Source organism: Ursus americanus, chromosome 22 (assembly GCF_024610735.1).
Source record: "Ursus americanus isolate L20-20 chromosome 22, mUrsAme1.1.p, whole genome shotgun sequence".
NCBI classification, from domain to species: domain Eukaryota; kingdom Metazoa; phylum Chordata; class Mammalia; order Carnivora; family Ursidae; genus Ursus; species Ursus americanus.
This window is the reverse complement of record NC_142148.1, coordinates 48,611,867-48,633,375: the sequence shown is the minus strand read 5'-3', so window position 1 is coordinate 48,633,375 and position 21,509 is coordinate 48,611,867. Positions and strand designations below refer to the sequence as shown.

General features: G+C 57.9%; 1 protein-coding gene across 1 annotated transcript in view; it reads right to left on the bottom strand.

Moving 5' to 3' along the window:
• Positions 1 to 747: 747 nt before the first annotated feature.
• Positions 748 to 21,509, bottom strand: part of LOC148108093 (dual oxidase 1-like) — a 48,395-nt gene continuing 27,633 nt past the window's right edge. Inside the window, 26 exon segments of the mRNA XM_087853883.1 lie at positions 748 to 2,601; positions 3,240 to 3,368; positions 3,613 to 3,768; positions 4,822 to 4,980; positions 5,226 to 5,458; positions 5,885 to 5,958; positions 5,960 to 6,036; positions 9,861 to 9,920; positions 9,922 to 9,995; positions 11,392 to 11,441; positions 11,738 to 11,837; positions 12,387 to 12,447; positions 12,449 to 12,507; positions 12,510 to 12,578; positions 12,754 to 12,774; positions 12,777 to 12,931; positions 13,475 to 13,502; positions 13,505 to 13,599; positions 14,016 to 14,085; positions 16,018 to 16,193; positions 16,436 to 16,526; positions 16,797 to 17,022; positions 19,118 to 19,303; positions 19,929 to 20,053; positions 20,056 to 20,127; positions 20,862 to 20,975. Coding sequence (XP_087710009.1) covers positions 2,479 to 2,601; positions 3,240 to 3,368; positions 3,613 to 3,768; positions 4,822 to 4,980; positions 5,226 to 5,458; positions 5,885 to 5,958; positions 5,960 to 6,036; positions 9,861 to 9,920; positions 9,922 to 9,995; positions 11,392 to 11,441; positions 11,738 to 11,837; positions 12,387 to 12,447; positions 12,449 to 12,507; positions 12,510 to 12,578; positions 12,754 to 12,774; positions 12,777 to 12,931; positions 13,475 to 13,502; positions 13,505 to 13,599; positions 14,016 to 14,085; positions 16,018 to 16,193; positions 16,436 to 16,526; positions 16,797 to 17,022; positions 19,118 to 19,303; positions 19,929 to 20,053; positions 20,056 to 20,127; positions 20,862 to 20,975 — 2,783 coding nt within the window. The 3' untranslated portion in view covers positions 748 to 2,478.

Here is a 21,509-nt window from a genome sequence, read left to right as displayed (position 1 = left end):
AGCCGATGGTCTCCGGAGGAGTTTAAGATCCGCAGCTGCCCCGCCTCTTCCGCCCCCAGGGCACAGGCGGGGACCCCCTTCCCCACCGCCTCCTTCCCCCTGGGTCAATGCGGGGCGCCCTGGCCATCTCTCCGCCTCCACCCCTAAACCACCGGCGGGCTCCGTTCAGAGTCTGGTGAGGGGATTGGGGAAGGCAGACCCCCCCCCCCCCGCCCCGGACGGAGATGGCCTCGGGGGTGGGGAGACGAGGGGAAGGGCTCGGGCCGGAGGGAACTTGCGCAGTCCCCGGGCTGCCCCGGCTCCCAGCCAGATGCAAGAAATAAACCCAGTCCTGCCAGGCCCAGCCGCGTCCGCGCCTCCAGCGCCCCCCCCCCCCCCCCGGGCTGCCGGGGGAGGGAGCGGCGAAGCGAGCGCAGATTCTGTTCATAAATCAGCTCTGGAGCGACCCAAGCCGGCTGTGAAAAGCACTTTGGAAGCATCGAGTTGCTTCCCTAGACGAGATGTCAAAACATCCCCCGCCGCTCCCGCCGGGCTGGGGGCACCCGGAGCCGACCGGCCGCGCAGCGCCCCCTCCCCGCCGCGCCGACGACGGCCGCTCCCCCGAGCGCGTCCAATTTCCTGCCAACAGCCGTGCGTCTGGGAGGAGGGGAGCCGCCGAGAGACGAAGAGGCAGCGCGCCAGGCGAGGGGGGCGGGCGGCCCTGCCACGCGGAAGCCGCGCACCCGCACCCGCGGGAAAGCTGGCGGCCGACCGCGTTTTCTTCCCGGGGGAAGCGGGGCCTGCCGCGCCTCCCCCATCCCCCGACCGTGAGTCCGCCCCCTGGAGACGTGCAGCCCGCAGGTCTGGGCCCGGATCTCCCGTCGGCCGGGGCTTCGGGCTCGCGGCCGAGCCTGGCGGGGCGCTCCGCGCCTGCCCCCTGCTGGTCGTGCCTCTAACCGCGGGTCGCGGGCGCCCGGCCACACCGGACCGGCCCTGGAGACGCCCCACCGCACCCAGGGCTGGACCGGCCGAGGCCTGTGCGCCCGGCCCCCGGGCATACCCCCTGCGCCGCCGGTCCCAACTGCCGTCGACCCACTCCAGGCCCGCCCTCCTGCCCCCACGGGGCTCCCCGCGGGGCTGAACAAACATCCGCTGCTCTGGGAGCGCAGTCCCAGGGCCTCTTTACAGAACCTGAGCAGTGTCAATCATGGGAGTTCGGATTTTCTAATCCCCGGCTATTTCATCGAAATCGAGGATATGTGACCTGACAAATGTAAGAATTCGGTGAGGACAATCGAGAGGCTCACTTGAAATTGGGCCCTGCTTTAGAAATTCCCTCAGAGGGTTGCCCTATACCTTGGAGGGTATGAGTCACTTTCCAGATGAGAAAACAGGCAGAGTGTTCAGGTGATGTGCTCATCCGTCTCCTTGTGCTTTCATCTCTTTACCTGGAAGACCCATGGAGGCACGGGTGGTCCACTGCTGTTGCTCAGAGGTCCTGGAGCCAGCCAGGCCAACTCTGGCTCCTGCTCTGTCCTGCCACGCACACCCGCACTTTGTGCCCTGCCCACCTTCTCCAGAACTCCCATCCCTTCTCTCTCTGCCCTTCCTGGTCAGGCTTGAGAAGCCCCACACGAGCCACCCTGAGAGGCCTGGGTCAGGAAGGGTGCCCCTGAGCTGGGAAAGGGGTCTCCAGCTAAAGCCCTCGGCCTTGGGCTGGTTCCTTTATTCGGTAGATGCTGGCAGGTTCAGAACACTGTCTGCAGCAGCCTGGGTGAGTTGGCTGGGTAGTAGCTTCCTTTGCCAGCGCCTACCCCCATCCTGGGGCAGAATAAAGAAAACCAGAGGGCAGAAAAGTGGTTTGTTTGTAAAGGAGACTATTGCAGTGGGAAGAAGAGACAAGGCCTGAGGAGCACGACGTAGATATTGGGCCAGATTCTGACTACAGCACATGTTTAAAAACTGGGGAGAAATCAGTTGTGCTGTTAGGCTAGGATGCTGAGGGGGTTCCTGTAGATTTCTCTCTGTGGGCCCAGCCTCTAGCCCACCCCAAGGCATTTGCCAGCCCTTTTGACAGTGGGGAGCCTAGAGGAGGGGGAGGCTTTGGGGGAGGAGTTCCAAGATGCCAGCATCTGTGCTCCCACTCCGTCCTTAGGCCCACAGCCCCCTAGTGCACATACACACTGCTTGTCAGCTCCAGTCTTTTGAGGCTTTTTCTTAGTTTGGAAGAAGAGGTGTCACTTTGCCCCAAAGTAACAATAGCTCTCCTACCTCCCAGGCTCCGTTTCCTAGACAGTGCCCCCCGCTTCTCCAAGCTGAGACAGTCTGCACTTGGGGGTCTCTGAACCCATATGGGGTGACTGACCATGGCCACCTGGACCAGGGATGAGAGGTAGGAATGGGGAGGAGGCAGAGAGTCAGAAATAGGAAATATAGAGCGAGGTGTGGGCCCAAACCTCTGCTCAGCTGGGCAATGGGAAGAGCTCCTGGCCAGGAGGCCTAGAAGTTCTCATAATGGTCGGAGGAGTGAGTCCGGTCCTGCTTGTTGATGAGCTGACAGCCCTTTTCCACATTCTTGGTCATGCCAGGGGTGCCACAGCTAAACACCCCAATCTTCCGGACCTGATAGGGGAAGGAAACGTGAAGCCTAGCTCAGTGTTCATGGAAAGACAGGCAAGAGTCCTTGGTGGGGACTCCTTCCATGTTTCTGATAAAGGTTCGCTTCGCACCCTGTGTGGTGAGGGCTGGCTCAGTGTGTGCGTCTAGCTCAGCTTTGGTAGACTTGCTTTGTGTGGGTCCGCCCTCCCCCCTCTCCAAGGCATTTGGGGTAAAGGATCAGTGTTTCTGACAGGGGCTGGGTTAATCAGCGTTCAAGTTAAAGGCTAGCTTACTGTGTCATTGAGGGCTAGGCCATTATTTACCAGAGCAGTGGCTAGCCCAGTGTTCACGGTAAAGATCAGCGTCTCGGGTGAGGCCGGCTCAGTATTCATGGTAAGAATAGCTTTGAGTTTATCATAAGGATGAACTGAGCTGTTCCTTCTGGACAGGCACCATGGCTTTAGAAGTGGCGAGTCCCTGTTGCTGCTTCCCCCTGAGCCCCTCAGAGTGACCGCTACTGTTTTTCCATTCCATTCTCCCCACTTATCTCTTGGGTGATGAGTTCTTATCAGCAGTTCCTTCCCTCCTGGAGCTGGGTTGGGAGGTTTGCTTAGACCTCAGGTGATAAAGGCCAGGAGAACCTTGATATGGGGTGGACTGACCTGTGGGTGGACCTCCTGCAGGGACTTGAAGAAGGGCTCGAAGGGGGGGCGGCCAAAGTGCATGATGGAGCGCAGGCCCGTGAACAGACTCCGGTTCAGCACCTTCTGGAAGTGCCACTCACAGATGTACTGGGGGCACAGAGGCAGGTCAGGCCAAGGACAGTCAGGGTCCGTGCCTAGCCCCAGCCAGCCTGTAGCCCAGGAGACAGAGAATGGGGTGGGGAGGGAGCTGGAGGCTGAAAATCGGGACTACCATCTCTGTGCCTCCTGCCGTCTGAACCTGGCTGTCCGCCCACCTGCCCTGGCCATCTGAGCCTCACCCAGCCAACCCATCGACCCACCTAGTCGCCCCGCCTGGCCATCCCTGACCCACCAGCATGGTGGTCCTGAGGTCAAACTTCTCAGCCAGCTGGGTGACGTAGGTGTGCACGGACACCAGGTCCTGACGGTCATTCTCCTCCACCTCTCGGATGACGTCAGCCATCCGCTCAAACTGCCGCTGTGTTCTCGTCACCCAGATGAAGTAGATCTGGGGACACAGGGGAGTTCAGGACCTGGCTAAGCTCAGGCTCCCTATATCCCCGGGATCCCCACAGCAATAGAACTCTTCCTGTCTCTGTCAGCTTGTGCCTCTCCCCAGACACTCTGGGGAATGGAGTGTTGCGGGGGGGCCCCAGGGCCAGGCTCTGGGCGGGAGATGGAGTTACCCCAGGCATGGAGAGAGAGAAGGGAGTGATAACCTGGGGTGATGAAAAAGGACACTTGTCAAGTGAGCTGAAGGTCCGATGGGGTGGGAAGCGGCTTTTTCACACAGAGCCTGCCGTTCCACTCCCTGCAACGGGCCCTCCACAGGCTGCTGGGCTCCCAACCAACCCCAGCCCAGAGGGATAGGGTTCCACTAAGGGGCATGTCACAGAACAGCCTGAGGGAAGACCCAGCTGGCTGCCTGGGGCAGATGGGAATGGGCTCAAAGAGAGAGCCGGAGGATAGAAGCTGCCATAGAGGGACCGACCTCCCGCTTCTGAAGAGGCTGAAGTGGGGCCATGTGGGTTAAGAAGCAGAGGCAGAGCCGGCATGGACAGAGGAGCAGGGGAGCTGCCTGTCACCCTCTGAATGCCGACAGTACGTGGGCTTGGCCTCTGCCTGCTGCGTTCCTGTGCCCCCGACTCACCTGCCAGGCCCAGAGAGACAAGCAGGGGCCTGCTACCAGGTCTGGGCTGGGGTGAAGGGACCCGGGATAGAGGGGGCCTGAGGGCCTGGGCTGTGTTCCTGCAACTAACCCAGCCCACCAGCCCTGCCTCGCCACCTCCCCTCTTCTTCCTCTTGAAAGCAGAGCAGGTTTCACTGCCCCACCCCAAGTGTTCCCTTCCTTCTCCCAACCTGACAAGGCTCCCTTCAGGGGCTGGCCTCCTCTGTACGACAGAGTGGGTTTCTTTACCCCTCTCCAACTCTGTTCTTTAGGGTCCGAGGATATCAGACCCCTCTGGGGTCAGGCCAAGAACAGAGGCAGGAGAGACAGGCAGAGACGGACACAGTGATAGGGAGCAGGGGCCAGGGGTCAGCAGGAGGAGAGGGCACTCACCTTCTTACAGAACACTTGGCAGCTGACTGATGATTTGAAGACCAGGTCTTTGAGGATGGAGGCAAAGGGGGTGACTCCAACGCCCCCTCCCACCAGCACTGAGACCTCAAACTTATGCCATTCCTGGTGGCCCTCTCCAAATGGTCCATCAAGGTACAGCTGCAGGAGAAGGAGTGGGTCTGAGTTAAGCTCCGCCACCACAATAGCTCTGAAGCTAGAAATGGGAGGCAGGGAAGGCAGGTATGTTTATGGAGTGAGGAGAGAGGGGGTACCACGGCATTACCTGGAATGGCCAGTCTCTGGACTGGGAGGGGAGGAACACAGTGGGCAGCCCGGGGCTGCGGGGCCAAGGCCTGCTAAGGGGATGTGGGGGCGGGTAGCTCATCCGGTCTGTGTCTGGTCACCTTCGGATATCTGGCACAGCCACCTCCCATTGGAGGTGAGTAGATCTCCCTGAGCCGAGTGGTCCAGGGCCCTGCTGCTCGGATGTGCAGGCTGAGCGTGTCCTCATCGGGTGCAGAAGTCAGCGTGAAGGGGTGGTACTCAGTGGTCCCCAGAGCCAAGCAGGCGATCCGCACCCACTGTCCCGATTTGTACTCAAAGCCTTGGGGCCGCTGGAACTGCAGGTGGGTCACTCCTGAGGAAAGGAAGTGGGCAGGAGGCTGCTATCCAGGACCCAGCAACCCTGTGGCCTCCAGAAAGTCACCCCCCCCCCCCCGCAGCCTCAGCTCTCCTTCTGGAATATGCCAAGGCCTCTCCCCATCAGAAGGCATTACTCCCCTCTGGCCATGTCCACCCTGTGGAGGGGCAATGCAGCGCTGGTGCTGGTGGTCAGCAGGGAAAGGAGCAACCTGGCCCGGGCTCCTCCTCCCTCTGTTGTGAGAGAGGCTCGGGTCCCCCGGCCAAGAGCTTTGCTTGCTAGCTCCCTCATCGCTGCCGCCTCAAGGCCCCTGCCAACTCCACTGGGCCAGACCAACGGATTGCAAGGTCCAGGCTCTGCCCCTGCCCTGTGGGCTTTCTCAGCACTACCCAGCTGGTCCCTGACAGCCTGCAGGCCTGGTGCCTGAAGGCAGCAGCTCGGCCTTCTCCACGCTGATCTCCACCTTCTTCCGGCTCAGGCTCACCAGCTTGTCCCCCATAGATGAGTGCCGGGACTGGGAAGAAGATGTGGAAACGGGGCAGCTGGGGCAGGCCGAAGCTGCCGTGGACAATGAGCTGGATAGAGTGAAGAATTCGGCTCAGACCAAGTCACACCCACAGCAGTGTCTGTGACCGACTCGGGCCTTAGCCCCTTGCACCCTCCACCCACCCCAGCCCACCCCCACGGGCACCCTCCGTCCCCACCTCTCCGTGTACCACGCTCCCTCCAGGTCCCCAAATCTAACCACTCCCAACCCCAAGCCCATCCTGCAGATCGTCCACGATGAGTGAGACTATTTGCGCCTTCCTGGCACCATCCTGAACCAGCCACCTTGACTCTCGCCTGGTCTCCTGCAGTAGCCTCCCAGCTCGTCTTCTAGGGGGTTGCCCCACCGTGACCCATTGTCTTCAAGGCAGCCACTGCGACTTTCTGAAGTTCATTTTATCACGCCGTCGCAGTGTAACCGGCCTTAGTGGACTTCCCATTATACCACAAGGCCTCGAGATGCTCTGGCCTCTGCCTGCCAGCGTTTCCGCCTCCCTGTTCTTCAAACACGGCAAGTCCTTTCTGCTTCAGGCCCTGGGCACCCACTGCTCCCTCTCCCAGGAATGCCCCCTCCCTGCTTCTTGCCCTGGCTACCTCTGTCTCATTTTTTAAAAATTTATTTGAAAGAGACCAAGAGTGTGAGCGTGAGCAATGGGGAGGAACAGAGGGAGAGGGAAGAGCAGACTCCCCGCTGAGCAGAGAGCCTGATGTGGGGCTCGATCCCAGGACCCAGGGGTGGATCATGACCTGAGCCGAAGGCAGAGGCTTAGCCAACTGAGCCCCCCAGGCGCCCCCCTCTATCTCATTTGTCAGGGCTCAGCAGAAACACCCCCTCCTCAGGCCTTCCCTGGGTCCTCTGGCATATCTCCCAGTACTTCCCGTCAGCACTTGTCATCCCCCACACTCACGTTGCTTCTTCATTCATTGACATGCTCCCCACCGGAGTGTGTATGTGTCTTTTGTTTTTGCCACCGTACTCTCAGCTCTTAGCCGTTGCCGCCTGGCACACAGCAGGCACTCAATAACTGCTGAGTTAGTAAAAGGAGTTCCTCCAATTTACCCTCTCCCTTTGGAGACTAAAAACACTAACCAGGCCCCCTTTTCCATTAAATAACTGACGTAATTGTTTTCCATGGAATTGTATTTCCATGAAATAACTGAATACTTGTTTAGCTCTGGTCCTTTCCCCAACAAGCTGGTCTAACATGGTCAGACATGATTTGCCCCCATACTTCCCATTTGCTTGTTCCTAAGTCTGGTCAGTCTGGCTCCTGCCTCCACCTCTTCTCAGGACCTGCTCACTGGGGGCTCACCCATCCCATGAAGGTCTCCTTTCATTTGCTCCCAGGGCTGGCCGTCTGTGGCACTAGCAACCGCCTGCTCCTTGCCTCGTCTGCTGCGTCTCTGGGGCCACTCGCTTTCCATCTCCTCCACTGGCTCTCTGTTCCTTCTCCCAGCCCTGATCCTGCATGTTGCCCAAACCTGATTTTCTCACTCTCTGCACTCCTCAGTCTATGCTGTCCCGTGTGGCATGGCCCCTCGGCCGCCCCCGCAGCCGCATGGGTCCTGCCACCACCTAATACCCTGGGGCCACCCACAGCCAGGCCTTTGCGCCCTGAATACACTATCCTCATTTCCACCTCTGCACCCGTGCTCGTGCCCTTTCTTCTACCTGGAATGCTCTTCGGATTGCCCTCTGCCCTGTCGGATCTTAGCCTACCTCTCCTTAAGTCTTGGCTCCAGTCCCATCTTCTCCCCAAAGTCTTCCCTAACCAGTTTGGCCCGAATGAAACTCCCTTCAGCGAGCTGCTAGAAATCACTGTTTGCAGCCCTCAGCTCAGCATGAATCCTGTATTGTCTGCTCATTCTGATCAAGGCAAGTGCACGGCACTTATCTCTACCCCAAATCCTAAGTTCTCCAGGGCAGAGCTTCGAGTCTCCCCCTCCTCCCCCAAACTAGTACGTAGCACCGAACAACTGTGTACTAGACCCTTCCACAGATAACTGTTACACTGAACTCTGGCTCCTCAGTCCGCTCTGCCTTTCCCCAGCTTCATGTTCCTTTGCCCACAGGACTAACTTAAACCTCTCTGGGCTCTTCTCTGAACTGGCTCCGGTCCCCCCAGGTTCCTCTTTCATTATGGAGCCCACCCCCACCCCAAGGCTTTCTGAGCATCTAACCAGGCTGAGAACGACGTCTGGGTGGCCTCATACTGCTCTGTTTATACGTCCCATTTGGTGTTGGCTCTACTTTTAAACCACAGAACTGCTGCAGACCCACGGTTGGCTGAGGAGCTGGGGGGCTGCCGCCAGCTCAGCTTCCGCTGTGCCCGCCCTGCCCGCTTCTGCCTGGGTCGGGAGCCCGGACAGCCTTCTGCAGGGCCGGCTCCACACTGGGTCCTTTACTTGTCGCTTCTCTTTCTGCCCCAAGTCAAGCGGACACACCAAGGGTAAATGGGGAGGAGGCGGGTGTTTTGGCCCTGATATCCCCCAGGTGAGACTGTCCCTAGCGGCCAGGGTTGGGTTGCCCAGCAGAGGGTCCTGCACCTTTCTGAGCTGCTGACTTCCCTGCTGGCAGGAAGGGAGGCTCTGAACCCCAGGGATCCCCCAAACCCAGGGATAAGTCAGGAAGGGGTCTTGGTCTCAGGGAGCCAGTGTGGCCACTCTTCCGGGTCTCCCATTGAGCTCAGCTGCTTTTTCACCAGGAACAAGAACATCATCTCCACCCCTAACAGAAACAGTAACCGGGGAGCTAGGGCTCCCCCCTAGCAGGGGTGGGTAGGGAGGGATAAATCAGCCTCAGCTTCCAAAGAAGACAGAGATTTCTCTGGAAACAAACATCAGTTCTAGGAAATGACCTAAGCCGAGGTCGGGTAGTCCTCTTCAGAACCGTGAAGTGCTGAGCCTCAGCAACATGGAAACAGACCGTCTGATCACTGAGGACAGAACTGCACCTGGAGGACGCAGGGCATCCCACAGGTGCCAGCTTGACCCAGGCCATGATGGACTCGCCCTCTGTTTCAGGACTGTGTGCAATTCTGCCTGGAGCCAGGTGACAGATGGCAACCATCTGGGCTCTGCGCTTCTGAATGCTGATGGGCAAGTATCGTTGGTGGGGACGCTGGGGCCTTGGGACTTAGTTTAGCTTCTCAGCAGGACCCTCGGGTGCTCTTTAGGGAACCGCCTGTATCCATGAGGAAGGCAGGCCAAGCACAGATGAGAGTCCCTCTGGAACTAACTAGCTGACGCACCTGACGGCAAACCCAGGAAGGTAAAGGGAACAGGAGGACGAGGGAGGGAGGGAATGTGAAGGAAGGGAGGCAGGAGCTTAAGGAGAAGGAAAGGGAACAGGTAGACTCTTAAAAATCCATCTCATCAACAGTCCAAGTGAAGACGTTTTGAGCAAGCTCGTTGACTCTACAAGTGGCACTTTGCTGAGTGGGGTGCAGACACCCCAGGAAACAGGATCAGAACAAAAGTGGCAGAACAGAATTAAGATAGACTTCTCTAAAAAAAAAAAAAGTGTGCTGCTCCCTTGAAAGTGGGCGGTCAACCCTGGAGCTCACACCAGCCACCGGAACTGGGGAATGACCGGCTGGGCAGAAATGATGCGGGGGTGTCTGCAAGGAAGCGACCAGCCTGATAGGGCTGCTACTGCCAGCCCCATGCCGGGCACCCATCTTCCAAGCGCTGCAGCCCGGGGTCCATCTGCTTGACAGGCCTACACTATCCTCTCCAGCTGTGATGTGAGAAGTGGAGGGGATTCCTGAAATGACTGAGGGGACGGAGAACGGATGTCTCAGCCCTCATGGCCTCCCTGGGATCATCCTGCCAAGACCCCGACAGCCCTCACCAGCCCGGAGAGCAGGACGTAGAGGTGGTGGGTCAGCCAGAAGCCCCGGAAGCTGCAAGCTGCGGCGCCGGAAGTGGTGGGAGGCGAAGACATACACGATGGCCAGGACCAGGAGCAGCAGCACCCCCGTGAGGCCTGCAAAATGAACGTGGGGTGAAGGGCGGAGGAGCGGGGCTGTGCTGGGGCTGCCGTGGGTCAGGGTCCCATTCCACTTCACTGCTCTGGGTGGGGGCCATGGAAGCCCAGGCTTCTCCTCTGTTCTTCTCTCCCCACACCACTGATCAAAAGTGCCTTTTATTTCAACAGACTCTGCTCATCCCTCCAACACCCTGTCCCGATTGTTCTTTTTCAAGGACCGGTGTCATTCGTTTTTTGTCTGTCACTTCCCCGACTGTCAGGCCCACAAGAACAGGGACCAGGCTGCTGGTTCAGCACGGGATCCTAGCGCCTTCTGTAGGGCTCGCCCCCTGTGGGCCTCGTCTACACCGGTGCTGATGGACTGAACGTGCGGGGCACCTGCTCTGGGCCCCCTGGGTCGGACTTTGGACATTGCAGGCCCTGCCCCCACGGAGTCAAGACTCGGTCTACGTCCCCCTAGCCCCCGACTTGGCTCCCACAGCATGAGCAGTGGCGCCATTAGTGAGGAAGTGCGACCACCCGAGCCCCCTGGGTTCAGCCCAGGGTTGGCGGGAGGACCCTCCTCTCACAGGAGATCCCAGGCCTGGGGTACACGAGAGAGCAGTACTAGGTTCAGGACGGGAGTGTGGGGCCAGAGAACGGCCCCTCAAGTGATCGAGGAGGAGGGAGGCAGAAATTAAGAAGATTAGAGCCCTGCAGTCTGGAAAAGCAGAGGTTAAGAAGGGCTCTAACCAAAGCCTGTAAAGGCCTGAACAGAGAGGAGGGCCTCAACACAGCCTTATCCACTAAATCCCAGTGCGCAAGAATTAGCAAGCACTCTGAAGTTCAGAGCAGGTTGTTTTAGGATTAAAAAAAATGCCGTGTTTCACGGAGAGGAGCGTAGAAAATGTACTATGCTAAGGAGGAAACAGACTGAAAATATAAATAGGTTCAAAAAGCTTTTGAACAGATTCACAGCTAATAGCTCTAAAATGGGTGATTATGGGGAGTAAGGAATACGTCCCTCAACAGCCCCGGTCAAGACGGACTACAAGGGGTGGGGGTCTCTGCCTAGTTTCACGAGCCTGGTCCCTCCACCGTGCTGCTGGGACACGGCATTCCTCCAAGCCACTGTCACGGTAGGTGTGTAGGTTGGGGCAGGGGGAGAGGGGGTCCATTCTCATTCCACGGAAGAAGGATGTTCTGAGTTGGGGCAGGACCCCAGCCAAGCTCCCAAGAGAAGGACTAGAGAGCAGAGGCTCCTACTTCCCAGCAGAGTTGTCAGGACCAGAGGGCAGAGCCTGGCCCACCGTGAGACCTGAGTGAGCGCTACTGGGCAGCCTCATGGCAGATAGAACCCGGAGCTCAGAGCTCAGACCCAGACCCAGAAATTCAGAGCAGGGAGGGCTCTCACCTGGCACAGTCTGGAAGAACCACCAGTAATACTTCTGGGGACACTCAGACCTGTGGAGAAGGGAAAGCAAGCAAGGATGCTGAGAGGAGATGCCTGGGACTTCCAGAAAGAATCCTCCAGAGGAAACACCTCAACCCAGGCACCAGTCTCCCTTTCTGCCCACTCGGGGTCAGGGCTCCAGCTGGTCATTGTCTGTCCCATTGCCTGGAAGGTGACACTCTCCTCTGAGCCAAGAGAATTTGCTTCTTTCCATCCATAAATTATCCCCCCACATTGACTCACACACACACACACACACACACACACACACACACACACACATGCACACAGTAGCCCACTCACTCACCCGTCGTCACGGAAGAGTCCAGGGAAGAGGCAGGAAAGGACGCTGAGCGGGCTGACGGAGAACAGGTACCCATTTACCGCATGGCCCGCACTGTGCAAGACTAAGGAAGGCCAGACAGGGTGGGAGTGAGCCAGGGGGCAGCCTGGTGGGGGTGCTCAACCCATCCAGCCCAAGGTTGGGGACTCCAGCCACCCAGCCTTGGGGGCCTGAAGAAGGACCCTCGGGGTCTGCACTTCTGGTCTCTAGCCATCCTCCTGTCCCTCCCCACCCCTGCTGAGCCCATATGTACCATCCACGAGCCCAGCCACAGGAGTCTGAAATTATACCATTAGAAGTTCATTCTTTGGGTTTCTCTCACAGAGTATGTTTTCCAACATAAAAACTGGGAGAGATCACACATGATGTGCCCATGTTCCGGGCTGTTGCTAACTTGTCAGCTGGAGGCTGAGGAGGTGGCCCTGAAAGCATGGGAAGAGGCACCAGGCAGGGGCGGGGTGGGGGGCTCCTGGGCTCACTTCACACCACTGCGGGCCAGCTGCATCCTTCTGAGAAGGACATCTAGGACTCACACTCAAGCACAAAAGAGAGGAGGGGCAGGCAGCAGGTGCAGGAGGACACGAACAGAAGCCCTGGGACTCCCGGGCCCTGCCTGTGAGGACGATGGCCACGGAGGCAATGAGCCGATGGAAGGTCTCTCGCAGGAAGGTGATGCAGGCTGCGGCACGTGGTGAGCAGGACGCAGGAGAACATGGAGGAGATGCTGGCGGCCGGCCCCGGGACAGGATGATGCCCACACGGGTGGTGTCCGTGATGCCCATGCGGTGAGCCCCAGAAGCATAGTCTGTCGGGGAGCCCAGGCGGGTAAGAGGGGAGCAATGCAGAGAGAGAGCGCCGCTGAGGCGGGTCAAGGGCCCGCCCTGGCCGCCACCCCTTCACGCAGGCCCCCTCTGCAGCCTCCGTTCAAGCAGGCTCCATGCACCCATGGGAGCCCCGACCCCGGGGCTGCCCACACTCACAGCAGGCCCGCTCCAGGAAAGGCCCCCGCTGATGGCGCAGAACACAGCCACGCAGCCGACGTGGCGGCGGTAGTTCTCGATGAAGCGCTGGAACTGCTGCAAGGTCTGGTGGTGCCGACTGCGCTGAAACTTCTCCCCGTGGGCCTCCGTGAACAGCAGGGGCTGGAATGATGCTACCCTGGGGACAGGAAGTCTCGGCTCTGGCTACGAACCCCCCCTCCCAGTGCAACCCCCCTCCCAGGAGCAGAGAAAGGGCACCAAGTTGCTCAAGCCAAGCAGGGTTCAGACCCCAAAAGCCCTACCACACTCCTCTGACAAGGCCATCAGAGTAGGGACAGCCTTGCAGTGCTCACTGCGTCAGTTCATCCCAGGGAACGCACTCCCTCTAGCCCAGGTCCCACTCACACTCAGACAGCCCTCTCCCCTCCCAGTCTGCAGCTCCCCATTCTCACCCTGCTCTGTTCTCACCCTTTACTGGAAGTGCAGAAGTCACCCCCTCCAGGAAGCCTGCCTTGACTTACCAGGCAGAGGTGAGCACTTCCTTGAGCTCCGAAGCTCCTTGCTCTGACCACTGTCACAACATTCATCGGTGGGACATGGTGATTATCAGTGTAGCAGCCACCTTGTCAGACTGTGGTCTGCTCGGGCGTGAACTGCTCATCCTGCCCGCAGCCCTGCACGCTAACGGGATGCATGAGCTCAAGGAGAGGAGCAGGCGTACTTCTTGCCAAACCTCCGTCGAATCTCCGGGGGGGGTCTGTGTCCGTGGGGCACTGCAGTCTCTGTGCTGTCCGCTCCACGTCAGCGTTGCTGTGGGGACAGCGAGCGCTCACTCTGGGGGAGGGACTAGGACAGGAATGAAAGAGAGAGGATTCTGGCCACCTGAGCCACTGGATCCTCGCTGCCCCTGGTCTCTCTGCAGACCGACTCTGCTGAGGAGGGGTCAGAGCTCTCAGCCAGGGGCCAGCAGACTTCCCACAGAGACCTGGAGAGAGAATGAGTTAGATCCTGGGGACACACATACAAGCTGTGTCCTTCACAAGGGCATCTGACCCTGGCAGCAGGTGGGTGCCGAAGTCCAGCAGGCTCTCTGCTCTTGCTGGTACAGGGCTGTGTCTGCCTACAGCAAGGAGCCCTTTTTTCTAATTTGCATAAAGACACTACATAGGCTGGTAGGGCCCTGATCCCAGGCATTCTGGGGAGAGAAAAGGCAACCCCCCCAACCCCAGCCCTCCCTCCAACATTCCCAGATCAGGGCTCACCAGATCTTTTCCCGGCTGATGTAGGAGGCTCGCCGGCACAGGTCCTTGAGGACTTCAGGCACCTCTACCCCTGTAACACAGAGCTGATGTCGGGAACAGCTCAGGGCCCAGAGCCCAGGAAGACCTGGCACTCACCCCATGTCCATACTGTAGAGGGTCCTCGGCCAGCACCCTTGCCTTTGGGTGCCCCAGCCCCAGCCTGCTCCCCCAGTGGGAGCTAGACCCAGCCATGAGGGGGCAGGGAGAAGGCCTGAATTTGTTGGCCAGACAGTGTCCCTGGATGTGTGTCCACCTTCAGACCACTCCTGGGACTGGTATCAGGCTTGTGGGGTAGAGTTCAGAAACTGTGCCACCTGCCTGCTGAGACCATTCTGCCACAAAAACCCTGCTAAACCCTCCAGCTTAAAGCCTCCTGGGAATTAAATGTAGTTCTGGGTGGCGCATTTATGGGATCACCATGAAATTCTTTCCACCTTCCTGTGTTTAAAAATGTTCATAATAGTATGTTGGGGGGAAGTACTCTCCCTTGAGCCACCTGTTCCTCTCTGTCTGGCCCGAGCGTTGCAGGGGAGGGCGGGACTGAGCTGCAAAGCCATGTTCTCACAGGAAGCCCGGGAATGTCCAGGTCACTTCCGAGTGCTAAACTAATCTTGACGACTACCCTGGTCTCCAGCCCAGGGGGCACAAGTGATTAAGGTGAATTTCATGCAATCAGAATGTTTACAACAAAGTATGGATATTTATCCGTCAGATTTCAACCAGCAGCAAATGCGGCAACATGGTAACCAAAGGCAGGTGAACGGGGAGATCTAGGTGACCGGGGAAAGGGCTGCTTCCTGCGCTATTCTTGTTCCTTTTCTGTAGGAACATTCGAAATGTCTCATAGTAAAATCTGAACGAAACAACAAGGCACAACAACAATTAAAAGCAAAACAAAACAGGACTCAAAGCTACCCTTCCGCATAATCCTCACTCCCCCAGCCTGGTCCTCCACCCCAGGGGCTGAGTGGTCCCAGGACTCTGGCCCGGGCTCACCTCCGGACACCTGGCCCTGCTCAGCCCTCGGGCCCAGGTGCCTACTGCCCTGGCTGCCTGGGAAAAGTGAGAGGCTGAAGAACCAGGAGTGCTGGTCTGCACTCCAGTAGTTCTCCTCCAGCCCTGGGACATGGAAGCCCTCACCAGAGCCGCAGTGGTGTCCTGCCCAACTCGCCCCTCTCCCACATCTGGGCTGCTCAGCTCCCCCAAGTTCTCGTCATCCTGGGAGGGCCTGGGTTTGGTCTCCACATGCCCCAGCGAGAAACTGTGAAGGCACCGTAACAGCTCAGAGTAGACCACAGAGAGTCCTGCTACCTGCCCCCTCCCCACCCTGGCTCTAGCCTCCGCCCACCGAGACACAGGTGGGACAGGAAGTAGGGGGAAGGACAAGAGAAGTGGGTCTCCGTGCACTCAAGCAACATTAACGAAGCACTCAGCCAAGGGATATAAAGGCAAACAAGACCAGAGCCCCCCCTGCCAGCAGACACCCTAGCTCAGGTGAATATGGCCTGGAGAGGGCTGTAACAAGGAGACACTGTCCCCCCACCCCACCCCCGTCCTGGGCACCTGGCACAGGGATCTTTGACAGAGAGCTGGAAGAAGCAGAATTCTGTCTGCTGTCCCCCACCCCATCCTGACCCTGCCCACCCTGGGAGCAAAGCTGCATTAGGACTTTGTGGGCCCTAGGCACTGTCACCTTCTTAAACCACTTCCGCCCTTAAAAAAAAAAAAAAAGTATATATGTGTCTTTATAAAAGATAAATATTTTTTACAATCACGTTGGTACATAGAAGGATATAATCCAGGCTGGATATATTATCACCTATTTATTATTATTATACTCATCCTTCTGACTTTAAAAGAAATTAAAGCATTTCTGTGGGCTCCTAAAAGCAGGTGGGCCCGATGCACTGTGCCTGCTATGTCTAATGGCTACGTCAGTCGGCCCCAAGGCCAGGCCCCCCACCTTTGACGCAGAGCTGTGTGAATCGCAGCTCGCTGTCATGGTCCCGCAGCGTGAAGTGGAAGTCCTCCCACGTCAGCTCCTCCCTATCCTGGAAGCCAGACTCCCGGAACGTGGACTCCACCACCTCCGTCAGCTGCGCCTTGGACAGGCAGTTGTTGGAGATCTCGATGAAGGACCTGGGGTTGGGGGAGGGAAACCATCGGGCCCTGAAAAGAAGCTTGAGGCCTGGACAGGAGGGCCTACTGGCCATCCCACCAGGCCTTCGGAGCCCACAAGGAAGGGCCCCCTCCTAGTTATAATAGTCTTCGGCTATATGGCCCCTGCTCTTTACCCTCCTGCTTCCACCTTCATGCCCCCACTTCTTTCCCCCAGCAGGCCCTGTCCTGGCCCACTCTTCCGGCCATCCCACAGGACCAACCTCAGCATCCTGATGAACTCGTCCTCGGAAATGAGACCATTCCCATCAAAGCCATACATGCGGAACATAAGGCGAGACTTCTCAGGAGAGCCTGGGAGGAGGAGGACCCCGTGAGAGCCCCAACCTACCTGCCTAAACCCCAGGCTGACCAGAAGGGGCCTCACATGAGTCTGACCCACTGCTGATCACAACAAGGGGTCACTCTGCTTCCTGATCTCTACCTGGGTGCTCCCAGATGTCTGCCGTGGCTGGAGACCAGGCCCCGGCACTTCCCCTTCTCCAACAGGTCAGCTACCCTCCAGCCTCATCTCTAGCCCCTTCCATCTTCTCCTACCTGGACGATCACTTCCTTTTCCCCTACCTTTCATGAAGACCACCAGGATGTCCAGAAACTCCCAGAAGGACAGGTAGACCTTGCCATCTTTGTCTGCCAGGGAGAACATGGACTCCACAAACATGTCCTGGGGCTTGAGGCCCAGGAACTCGGCAAACTCAGCTCTGCTCAGCTCGCAAGTCAGGGCCTCCCGTACCTTCTGCGATGAGTCTAGGGGCAGGGTCCCTGCGTCCGCCTGGTCGATGTCCAGCACCTGCACCCGGGCAGCAACAGAGGGAGGGAGAGAGAAGGAGACAGGGTTTCCTTGATTTGAAGTCCAGCTGAGGCTTGTAGGAGCCACCTTTTCCAGGTGTCTGCCCAGCACCCTGTCTCCTGAGCACCTGCCCGTGCCCTGCAGGTGGTCCCTGGGGCCTTTTGTTCTACAGAGCCCCAGTCCTCTGTGTTAGCTGATTGCACCAGGGATGCACACTTGACCCAAGCAGATGATCTGGAATTGGGACTAAGAGGTCCCAGGTCTGTCTTGACCTGAGCACAACAAAACTCAGAAGTCGTGGCCTGCCACGTTCTTCCAAGTGCTCAGAGACCCAGACAGAGGGAAGTAAACACACGGAGAAAACGAGGCAGGCTAAGAGAGAGAAGTGGCTTTGTTTGCTGGCAACTGTCCCTTTCCTAGCCCCTTCCAGGCCAGGTCACAGTCCTCCCTTCGGAATTGCTGAGACATCAGCACAGCCTCAGAGTCAACTGACCTTTTATCAGTGCGAGCTTGCTCTTAGACCCAAAGGAGTTTTGACTGAGAAAAAGCCTCAGCTGAGCTGAGAAAAAGCCTCAGCTGAGCTGAGAAAAAGTGGGGTTGGGAAGGGGGAATTCTCATGGTGGGCTATCTTTAGCCCACCCAGGGGCTGCCCCAGCATCAGAACAGGGGGTGAGGGAAGCAGACAGGCCTCAGGCACAGCACCTGTTCTGCCTGCCTGTCAACCGGGGCCCCAGTCCAAGCCTGGCTGCGGTTTCACGATGCAAACCTTGTTGCTCCAAACAGGGAGCTTTAGTGGAAAGAGCCTGGGGCTGGAGGCAGAAGATCGGGCTCCTGTCCCAGCTCTGCCACCCCCTCGCTGTGTGACCTCAGGCGAGTTGCACCAGTTGTCTGTCATTCATTTTTCTTACGTGCCCTACTTATCTCACAGGGCTATTGTGAGAATCAACAAGAGACGCTGTATGGAAAATGTCTTGAAACCTGGAAGCACTGTGCAGACGGAGAGGGCTGCAGCTACCCCTAAGACATGGTAGCACCCCCTTGCGCCCCCAGCACAAGGGTCCCCATAGCCGAGTAGAGGTGCCCCGGCCCCGCCTCGGCCCTGGCAATGAGTCTCCCCACCTGGGGAGGAGGTCCCTCCATTCCAGTGCATACTCAAGTTCAACTGGCTTGGGGAGTAGATGACAAAAGCCATGTGCCCGGCACGTCGTAAATGACCATTAAATGGTCACTTCCCTCATGAATCCTCTCCCCAGTCAGCCAACCCTGTTTCTTCTCCTCAAACATTAATTTTTTTGCCCTTCTACTAGACACCTCTGTGCAGTCCCTCCTGCTCCTTTCCTCTGAGCCAACAATTTTCCACCTCTTTTTAAGTCTCCGTCAAATCTGACCCGAACCACGACCGTCCACCGGCCTGAAGACGCAGCACCTTTTCTGAACTCCTACATTGCTTAGCTCCTGGCTGTCTTACACTCATCATTCTGTGCTGGTTACCTTCCTTTCTGTGTCTGTGCCTTCTTCCCAGAGGGGTGACAAACTCCTTGAGCGGGGCCTGGACTGGAGGGATCTTATCTCTACCAAGCTTCTCCTCTCCACCCTTCTGGACCCAGGCTGCTCTATTTCTGTGCCAGACGTGCATGCAAGTCCTTGCATTTCTCTTCCTGGCTTGTTTCCCCACATCTCCTCGGTAGTTCTTGGAAGTCTGCAAGGTGGGCTCATGTCCCAAGGAGGCCTCTGGCAGCGGCACTGCACCAAGGAGGGGGCACCAAGAGCTCTCGCTGGCCCCATACTGACCCTGAGTTTCTGTGGCCTTTTGGCTAGGATGAGTTAAGTGAGGGCAGAGAGGCTGGACAGCCCTGAGGAGAGAGCTGAGCGACACATACAGATAAAGCTCCTGACGCGGCCTCCCTGGAGTGGCTCAGGTAGGTGTCAGAGCATCTCCTTACAGAGAGGCCAGGGGATTGGGCCAAAAATGCAGTAGACCTGATTATTAGTGTCAGGGCTCCTGACTGTCCCTGGAGTCACCCCATGGCTGTGTGCAGGTAAGGGCACCGCCATAGGCAGACATGCAGGGACAGACCTGAGCCTACCTACACACCTGGGAGAAAAGGTGCCTGAAAAAGGTCTCCAAGAGGTGGCTCCTCTGCTCTCGGGCCACGGCTGCCCTCATCAGCTCCTGCTCCCGCGGCTCCCACTCCTGGAACCTCAGCCCGCTCTCCTTCAGGGCGCCCCGAAGGTCTTCCACCAGCACCTGCCGCTCTTCCTCCAGGTTAAACAGCAGCACCTACGGAGTGGCGACAGGGAGGGCAACCACTTGTCGAGGACTCCTGGGGCCAGGAGCTTTGCGTGAGTTTTGTCAGGGGCCACTGGAAAGAACGCCCTCGTAAAAGGGATTTACTGTTATGTCCTGGGCTCGGTGGAGTTCTGGGCTCATTTATAGGCACAGAAACTGCATTCAGAGACACACGTCTAAAGCCATTCCTCCCTCTCTGTTCACATGGGAGAAAAGAGTCAGGAAGGCAGGGAGGACAGACGACGGAGGGGCCCGGAAGCCAGACAGTCAGAGCTGAAAATCAGCCTCTGATTCAGTTCCCCTCCACACTCTCGAACAATTCACTAGATCCTAAAATCAGGGGGCAGAGAAGAGGGCCTGGCTTCTTCCAAGGACTCCCAGCTAGGGCCCACTGGGGCATCCCTAGAAAGGGGCAGGGAAGACTGCGCAGGAAGAAGGCCCTGTGCAGATCACGTCACCCCACAGGCCCAGAACGGGATGAGTGTGTTCACGTTCCTCTCTCAGTTACCACAGCCAGGGACTAGAAGCCACAAACCCTGCCTGATTCAGCGCTCCTTCCCCTCCACCTGGCTGCCTCCCTGGCTGTGGACCAGGAACGGGACCCGCTGGGCCACACCAGGTCCTACTCCTTGGGGATCTTGAGCAGCAGGGCGCGGCGTCCGCGGTTGCCGGACAGGATGATGCTGACCTGCTGCGGGGGTCGCAGCTGGATGGCGCGGAGCACAGAGAGCCTGCCGTCACCACGCACGTCTGCCCGGGCTGCAGGTGCACGAGCACAGGCCAAGAGGGCTCCTTGTGGCCCTGCCATTCCAATGCTGGAGAGACAGGGCTGGTCAGCCGGGCACAGGATGCAGGAGGCCAGCTTAGAGCTGGAGTTAGGTCAAGGCCTCCGTAGCTCCTGGCCCCTTCTTGGGTACTGAGGGTCGTCCCTTCCCCAACAGTCCTGCTGTGCCTTTAGCCCACGTGAAGAATAACCAACATTTCCTGAGTGTTTACTGTGTGCCCAATACTGTACCAAGTACTTGGCGGGAACTAGTTAATTTAATCTTCATAAACCTTCATGAGGTAAGTGCTATTATTATTCCTGTTTCACAGATAAGAAAAAATAGGTTTAGAGGGATTAAAAAATCTGCCTAAAGCCCAAAAGCCCAAGTGGTGGAATCAAGATTCCAATCCTCCTTCAGTGTGACTCTGAACCTTCATTAATTCCTTCTCTGTTGCCTGAAATTCCAGTGTAAGATGCCACAAAGCATCCGTTGCTGGGGATTCTAGAGAGTTACAGTAAGCCTGTGAAACGTAGTCAGGGCCCTGTGACTCCTCCCCGTGAGTCTATCACATGCCCTGTATGTGGGACCACGGGGAGACCTACGGAGGGTGGAGAACTCCAGGTCCAACTTCCACCTGATGCCTCCATGGCTCTTTCCACCTGCCCTGACCTGCTTGGAGGCCTAGAAAAGGGGGGCCTTTTCCTTAGGCTGCTGAGGTGGGGGTGGTCTGCAGCCCTGAGTCATGTCCTCCCCCGCACCACCCTGGCCAACTCCAGGCCTACCTTCCATGCCCCCCACGAGCTTCTCAGACATGACACTCTGGCGGTCCTGGCCCTGGAGCCTCTTGAAATTTCTCCTTCGGAGCTGGGCAACAATCCAGCCACTCAGCAGGCTCACTGAGAGGGCAGAGGCAGGAGGATGGCCAGAGGAAGGTGGGGATCTGGTGAGATCAGTGACCCCTTTCCTTGGCAGAACTCCCTCCTTTGCCCACCTCCTAGGTCGGCTCATTCAATTGGCTCAAATTTTGAAGCTCCCTGGTGGGGGCTGGGGTGGGGGTCGGGTGGGGGTGGGGAGGGAGCTTAGGGTATCATCTAAGATGCCAGCACCACCTCTGCTGCTTCCACCACTCGGGTCCCTTCCCAGCCAGAGACTAAGACCAGAGTGCTTGTGCCAGAGACCGGACCAGCTCTGCCATGCAGCTGGTGGGCTCACACACAGCCATGCCAGAGGCGAAGTCTCAAGCCTTTGCCCAGCTAGTTCTCAACTGGTTCTCAAGCAGGGTTTGCCTTGGACAGTTTCCCAGGCCCAGGCTCCTTCAAATAACTGTGAAATAGATTCCTTGTGGCTCTTGACCAACCTGGGCCCTGGAGGGACCCCAGGAGAACAGGAAGGCAAATTTCCTTGCAGCTGATTTATCTGCAGGTCAGACA